Source organism: Poecilia latipinna, unplaced genomic scaffold, assembly GCF_001443285.1.
Source record: "Poecilia latipinna isolate Pla-1442-1.1 unplaced genomic scaffold, P_latipinna-1.0 Scaffold15, whole genome shotgun sequence".
NCBI lineage: Eukaryota > Metazoa > Chordata > Actinopteri > Cyprinodontiformes > Poeciliidae > Poecilia > Poecilia latipinna.
Genome location: NW_015112631.1, coordinates 164,178 through 172,181, shown reverse-complemented (window position 1 = coordinate 172,181; position 8,004 = coordinate 164,178). Strand labels below are relative to the sequence as shown.

General features: G+C 37.8%; 1 protein-coding gene across 1 annotated transcript; it reads right to left on the bottom strand.

The window, feature by feature from the left end:
- Positions 1 to 1,745: 1,745 nt before the first annotated feature.
- LOC106947498 (uncharacterized) lies at positions 1,746 to 6,396 on the bottom strand. The gene is made up of 5 exons (XM_015032529.1): positions 5,617 to 6,396; positions 4,423 to 4,681; positions 4,167 to 4,200; positions 3,076 to 3,256; positions 1,746 to 2,476 (listed from the first exon to the last, which is right to left on the bottom strand). Exons 1-5 carry the CDS (start codon positions 5,657 to 5,659, stop codon positions 2,121 to 2,123), a joined length of 873 nt encoding a protein of 290 aa, XP_014888015.1. The 5' UTR covers positions 5,660 to 6,396; the 3' UTR covers positions 1,746 to 2,120.
- Between the last annotated feature and the right edge of the window lie 1,608 nt (positions 6,397 to 8,004).

Genomic DNA, 8,004 nt, shown 5'->3' with positions numbered 1-8,004 from the left:
CTCCTAATCTATAACTATTTAATTTGCTTATTTTAGTACTTTTCTGCCATCACAGTGAAGCTGATGAGTGACTCAAAAGTGCACAGCTGCAAAAAGCCCCTATCATCACTCCTCTACCACCATGCTTAATAGTTGGGATGAGTTACTAGTTCTAATAAGCACTATGAATTGTGGGTAAATACCTCCACTTTGATCTGGATCCCAAAGTATATTGTTAAAAAAATTTTATGGGTCATTTAGATCAGTGGTCCCCAAAGTCGGTCCTCGAGGGCCGGCATCCTGCATGTTTTAGTTCTCTCCCTGGCGGTAGTAACAATCTCTTCAGCATATCAGTGTTTTTCTTAGGTCTCTAATGAGCCATCATTTGATGCAGGATGCCGACCCTCCAGGACCGACTTTGGGGACCACTGATTTAGATGGAACTCCTTCTTATGTGTAAATCTGCAGCATCATCACCGCTCTTCGATTACTGATTTGCTCTGATCTGACGCAAACAGAGCAAATATTGAACTGGAGTAAAAGCCACAGAGTCATTGCAGGATTTATTTAACAATCAGTCGTAAATCTCCGTGCCAACTGTAGGAAAAGGCTGATCAGGTGAAAATGTAAATAGATGTTTTTAGATTACATCAAACACAGTGGAACGTTAGCACAGTTACAAGAAAACAAGAGGAAAAAGAACAGAAATGAGAGATAAAATGATCCCACACTGCAAAAATACAAAATATTAACAAGTATTTTTGATAGAGTTTGTAGTACCAATGTCTTACTACTCGTGAAATAAAAAAATATAGGAGTTTGTTTGAAGTAAATAATTTCTTATTGATGATGGAAAAAAGTTCTTGCTTCACTGGCTTTAATTTCACTTATAACAAGATATTTTTCCCACGTTATACATGTATTAATCTGCCATTGGAACTTTTTTTAATCAATATTAAGGAATTATTTACTTAAAACAAGTTTCTATATCTTAATGGAAAGTTTCTTGTAAGTTAGTTTTGTCATATTTTATGTGTACTAAGATATTTGCACTAGAAACTACACCAGAAATAATTGGTAAGCTTTTGTGTTTTTGCAGTGCAGTTAGTGTCTGGCCAAACTGGGAAACACACACAGTTTGTGTTCAGAGGAGTCAAGGTGATCAATTATTCACCTTGGGAGAGTGGGCATAAAGCCAGGAAGAACGCCTTCATTAGTTCATACATCAGATGTATAGATGACTTAATAATTCATCAGCAGTGACCTTATATAACAAAAGAACACTGATAAAGAGATTCTCCACTGCAAAAACACAAAATATTTTCATCTCGTTTCTAGTGGAAATGACTTATTACATTTGAAATAAGACAAAACTAACAAACAAGTAACTGTTAAGCAAGATTTAACAGTTTGTTTCTGATGAAAAAAATTACTAGTTCCACTGGTAGAATGTTCCACTGCGCTGTTACCTAGCAACCCCAGCCCAGCCCGTTACCTAGCAACCCAGTTCTAGTTCCACTGGTAGAATGTTCCACTCCGCTGTTACCTAGCAACCCCAGCCCAGCCCGTTACCTAGCTACCCAGTTCTAGTTCCACTAGCAGATTATTTCACTTATAACATGGGAAAAATGTCTTGTTAGAAACTAAATAATCAGTCATTTGAATTAGTACCTTTTATCAATACTAGGAAATTATTTACTTAAAATGTAAAAAGTTACTTATAAGTTAGTTTTCTAGAAACTAGAACAAAAATACTTTTTAAGATTTTGTGTTTTTGCAGTGAAGAACAACATTTTACCATGTGTTTTTGTCTAGTTTTTACTGCAAATGGTTTTGTACTCGTGAAATAAGACAAAACTAATTTACAGGTAAAATTTTTAGGAGATTGCTTTAAGTTAATATTCAATTAAAAAAGTACCAGTTCAACTTTAAAGCAAAACATTTCCCTCATAAACGAAATAACCTGTCGGTAATACTCGGAATTATTTATCTAAAACGAGCTTCTAAATCTTGCTGAAAAGTAACTTGTAAGTTAGTTTTGTCTTATTTCACGTGTACCAACATATTTCCACTAGAAACTAGATAAAAACCAGTTTGTTTTTGCAGTGTGCTCAGAGAACCGGTCACATAAACAGTTCCTTTTAAAAGGCAAATCCTCCGCAGTCAAATGCATCAAAGTCGGAGTCTCCTTCAAAGTCGAAGGTGTTGAAATGCGGGGAGTCGACGTCCTGGCTGCAGGCATGGAAGGAGCCGCCGGCGGGGAGATCGGAGAAGGCCCCGGAGCCTGGGGCCACGTCCGGGGCCCGGCTGGCCAGCGGCGAGGACGGGGAGCAGGAGCTGAGGTAGCCTAACGCGGAGGAGGCCGCCGCCCCGCCCATCAGCAGACACACCGCCCGCACCGCCCGCGCGTCGCTGCTGTTGCCATGGCGAAGGCAGTCAGACACGCGATGAGGCGGGGCGACGGAGTTGCTCCGCAGGGGCTGCCTCGGTCCAGCAGCTGAAAAACGACAAAAAACTTTGTTTTAAAAAACATCTGGATGATAAAAATAAAATAATCTATAACTGTTTTTTAATTACCATTAGAACCCTTATTTATTTATTTATTTATACTAAGAAAAAGATAAAATTAGGAGAATAAAGTCATAATATCACAACAATAAAGTAATTATATTACAAGAATAAAATAAAAAAATAAGAGAATAAAGTCATAAAATTACAAGAATAAAGTTATAATATTTAAAGAGATTAAAGTTTGGATGTTATCAGAATAAAGTCATAACATTAAAATTGTCTCGTAATATTTTGACTTTATTCTCATTATTTTATTACTATGTCCTTGGCATGCTATAACTTTGTTCTCATAATTGTATTTTTGTAGAGTGGTCCTTTACTCCATAGTACTTTAACCCTGGAAAACCCCAGTTACTGTTATAGCAGCGCCCCCGGTGGCTGGGTGAATGAACAGGTTTTAGGCTTGGAGGAGTGTCTAAATGTTGCTCCTTTGTTTTTATTTCTTCACTTGTAGAGGAAATGGCTGATCTGAGCTCTTCAGCTGTTGTTTTGGTATGTTTTCTGTGTTTTTCGGAGGCCGCTGACCTTGCTGTCGGTCTCTGAACGAGCCTCCTCTCTCAGTGACGCGGCTCAGAGGCGGCGTCGCTCCAGCAGCCCTGGGTGATCCGGGCTCCTTGTCGCTGGAGGAGTCCGGCAGCGGCTCTCTGTCTGTGATGCAAGGAGTGAGGCTTTGCTGTCTCTGAAGGGTCAAAGGTGACGTCACACCCTAGAAATGACAGAAAATAAACGCTACCTGCATTAAGAGAAGTAGAGCTACAAGTTTCCAACTTACAAACTTTGTTAAAGTGAAAAAGCATAAAACGAGAAAGTTAATAATCAGATTTGACCCTGTGAAGTTCAAAATGCTAAAGTACAGAGTCCCAGTTCACGTCTAATATTTTAGTATCCACTAATCAGTAAATGTATTTCATGCTCACCCCTTATATTACGACTGGAAAGCGCATCACAATGTAAACATTTCCTGTCAGTCTGTATCTGTAATTATTCGTGTTTTTTATTTTAAATAATTGAAATGCTGCCAGACTTGGTTTTATGACCTTTTATGTTTTATCCAGTTTTTTTCTCCACGGCGTTTTTGTTTTTAAGCAGTTATGAGGAACCGTAAACTGGTGCACAAGTTACTCAACACATCGTTGCTAGGTAACCAGTAGTTACTCAGAAAAGTTGTTGCTAAGTAACAAAGAATGAGTGAACTAATTGATTAGTTTATTCTTGTATTATTTTGACGGTTTTCTTGTACGACTTTATTCTGATAGTATAAATTGATTCTTGTACTTTTATTTTTTTTATACTAATTACTTTCATTTTGATTTTTAAAATACCAAAATTTCCTCATAACTTTATATTTTGGTCCATCTTACGATATAATTCTTAAATATTAAATGATTTGATTAGTTAATTGAGTCGCCTTTTTACCAAATACTTGGACGGCTACTTCTCACTTTTACTTGAGTGAAAAATATGTTGCTACTCTTAGTTTAGTAAAAGTTTTGGCTTCTCTACCCTCCTGTGTTTTCATTATTTTTTGGACGTCTGCATCTTATAACCAGAGGTTCAAACCTGCTATAAAACCGGTTTAGTGAGGAAACGGGACAGATGAAACATTAGTGACTGACCTCTCTCACTTTCCTGATTAGCTTCAGCCAAAGACTGTGAAAGGTAAGAAAAGCCGCGTTATTATCTCTGACACACATCCAGGCTATCAAACATTCACAGAGGTGGAACTGTCAGTCTGACAAACATGAGCAATAAAAACAAAGTCTGACAGTCAGTGGGACAAAGGAGGAGAGAACCTCAGCCGAGTTTATCGATGTTCCTGCATGTGAAGATAAGGTCTGATAAAAAGTGGGACAAAGAACATCTGGCACCCACATGCAGTCGTCGGGGTTGTCCGACAGAAGCAGCAGGAACTTGTTCTGGGGCAGGATGAGGGCAAAGCAGCAGTCTCTCCTGCCCCCCGGGGGCAGTCTGGGCAGGTCCAGGATTTCCCGTCCCTCCGCAATCGACTCACAGTTGGACTGTAGCGCCACCACCTGGTCCGGTGGAGACTCAGCGTCCCGGCACACCAGCAGGCTCCCCTCCATGGTGAGCACCAGGTACTTCTCCTTCCACTGCTTGAACATGAAGCCTCCTGCAGAGGGACGCAGACCGGATACACACTGTTTAACTGCTAAACGGGCAGCAGTCTGAGTTCAGAACTCTAAATGTTTCACTTTGAAACTGTTTCTGAGCATTTTCTAACAAATTTTTGGACTTCCCACAGGAGTCAAGGTTTTTCTAGAATATTTCTGAGATTAATCTAAATGTTTTTTGTTTTTTTACATATTTTTTGGAAATTTACTGCTATTTCTCATTTTTTGTATGACTTAAATCCATGAAATAAAAATATATCAAATAAAAAAATAAAAGGAAGTTACAGAAATTTTGCTAAATTTCTGTAAAAACGTTTGGCCAGACTTTTTTACAGAAAGTAAAAACATATAGAGCTTACATAAAGAAAATGCTGCCGAATTTGGTAGTACGGATTTAAACCCATAAAAGAAAAATATACCAAACTAAGACATGCACACAAAAATAACATTAATCTCTGAAATTTTGTAGAAAAATAACTTTTCTAAAATTGTCTACAATTTTCAACTTTTGAGATCCAAAAGTAAAAAAAAATGTTAAGCTTTTTAAACTCACAAATTCCACATTTAATCTCAAACCTTCTGAATTTTCTGTGGCAAATTTTATACTTTTAAAACTCAGAAATAACATTTTTCAATTTTTTTAAATATTTGTCGGAAATTTACTCCTGTTGCTCTTTTTATGACTTAGATGTGTAAAAGAAGAACGTCCATCCATCCATCCAACCATCCATCCAACCAACCATCCATCCAACCAACCAACCAACTCTGTATCTGCAGTTTTAAAAACAAAAGCTGGTGGATTTGGTAAGCAATACGCACTTCAGCTAAAATATGTGTCAGTATTTAAATAAGCGGCATCCTATATGAGAGTTAAATCGATTAAAGGAAAAATACATCAGATTAAACGGAACAGTAGAAACAGTGGGAGTCGTACCATATTTCCGGAGGAATCCTCGGTGAACGCCCGCTGTGCTCATGTTTTCCGCAGCAGAGACTGAAACGAAACGAGGCTGAAGCTGGAAATAGGCTAAGAGAGGGAGAGTGGGGCAATAATCCGCACTATTTAGGCCTTCATCACCTAAGCGCGGCCTGCTTCTCCTCACATGAACAACATATGAGCGCAAGAGGCTCAATAACCACAGCTGGACAAAATGCGTCACTTTCTTTTCTCAGCGCACAAATTTAAGGCTTTATTTTCACACTACACAGAAGGTGACGATAGATTTGAATAAATAAATCAAAGCTGAACTGTGTCACGCCTCCTGGCCTCGGCTGGCCTCAGAACCAGAGGTTCGGATCACCACCTGCTAAAGCAGATTAAAACAGGGATTATTATTCCCGCGCAGCTGGACTGCACGTCTGCTGCCCCAAAACTGCGGACAGACAAGTTGTTGTTTTTTTAATCTGAGTGCATCTCTTCACATGTTAGCTCTAAAGAGATGTCCTGTTTCCCAGCGATCGATTAATCGCAGCGCGTCGCGTTGAATTGTTGAGTTAAATGGCGCTAAAACCGCGTTACGCAAGCGGATGAGAATTAGCGAGGCGCATTCATGCGTCAGTCCGACGAGTCTCATGTTCACTCCGAAATGGGTTGGAAGATAATTACATTCAGACAGACGATGAAATGGAGAACAATAGCGATAAATAAAAGCGATGATAACCAATGAGCTTCTGAATATGAGCACTGTAAAACCGGACAAGTTAAATGGATACCGAGTGCACCAGTTGACTTAAAGGTTTATAACTCAAACTTTCATATTTTATTTTAGGAGATTCAATATACTAATGTTGATTATGTTGTACTAAAAGGACATATTTATTCATGTTCATGTTAAAATTAAGTTACATTACCTTAAATTGTTCATATTTAAACAACTAGATTTCTACTATGCACTGAAAAGAAACCAGAGTTAATAAGTAACAATCAGGACAGAGTACCTAAAATTGTACTCAAGTAAGAGTAATAAATAAGTAAATAAATAAATATCGTTTTTATTCAATTTTATGCCAATATTAATAACAAAGTTCTTTGTTTTTACATTAATTTATTCTGATCGCCATTTTGTTTCTCTTACAGTTCTATTGAACGACCAGCAGAGGGCAGCAGAGGACGCTGAATCGGGGATTGTTTAACAACAACAAAGTATTTCTTCTGTTTTCTTCCAAAAACCACCTGAACTTGATCCTGACAGAGCAGGATTTAAAATCTCACCAAGATTTTTTTTTTTTTGTTTAGTTTTTAGTGTAAATATCTTATTACGTTTGAAATAAGACAAAACTAACTTACAAGTGACTTTTCAGTGGCTTGGTTTAAGTTGGTAATTCTTTAATATTGATTTTTAAAAATCCATTGGCAGATTATTATCCTTATAATATGGGGAAAATGTCTTGTTAAAGTGAAATAATCTTCTAGTGGAACTAGAACTTTTTCATGAATATAAGGAATTATTCACTTGAAACAAGCTCCTGTTTTACTTTTTTTATTTTATTTCTATTTTATTTATTTTTTTTGCTGAAAAGTTACTTGTAAGTTAGTTTTGTCTTAATTCAAGTGGATGAAGATATTTCCACTAGAAACTAAACTAAAAATACTTAGTGAGATTTTGTGTTTTTGCAGTGTAGGCTTAGTTTGTAGATATTTTAAGACACTTGGTATTTCCTACACTTTTACTAAGTATTTTTGGTCCAGTTTCTAGTGGAAATATCTTAGAACACTTGAAATAAGACAAAACAAACTTACAACTAATTTTTCAGCAAGATATAGGAGCTTCTTTTAAGTCAATAGTTCCTTAATATTGATTAAAAGAAGTTCTACTTTCACTAGCAGGTTTTTTCACTTATATACATTTTATCCAGTTATACTAATACTTTTTCGTCAATATTAATGAGTTATTTACTTAAAACAAGCTCCTATATGTGGCAGAAAAGTTACTTGTAAGTTAGTTTTGTCTTATTTAAATGAACCAAACTAGTTGGTTAGATGTTGTGTTTTTGCAGTGTGTTTATCTGGTAGACCTTGACCTGTCAGGCCTCAGACAGGTAAGCAGGATTCTGGTGATTCTGATGCCCATCCCCCTCTCCCCAAAGCCAGACATCCCCTCCAGCCTGCAGCCGCGTTCAGCTTCAAAGTTTGTGTTTCTGAGTGGAGGACCCTCTTTTCTGGAACGGGAGCCCCTCCGCGACCCTTCCCCCCGCCCCGGCTCCGTCTCTGGGCTCCTATCAGAAACCACGGCTACGGCTCTTCATGAAAGGAAGAAAATATACAATGGGGTCTTTCTCAGTCCCTCTGTGTTTCCATTAAAGACCCTGGGAACACAACACA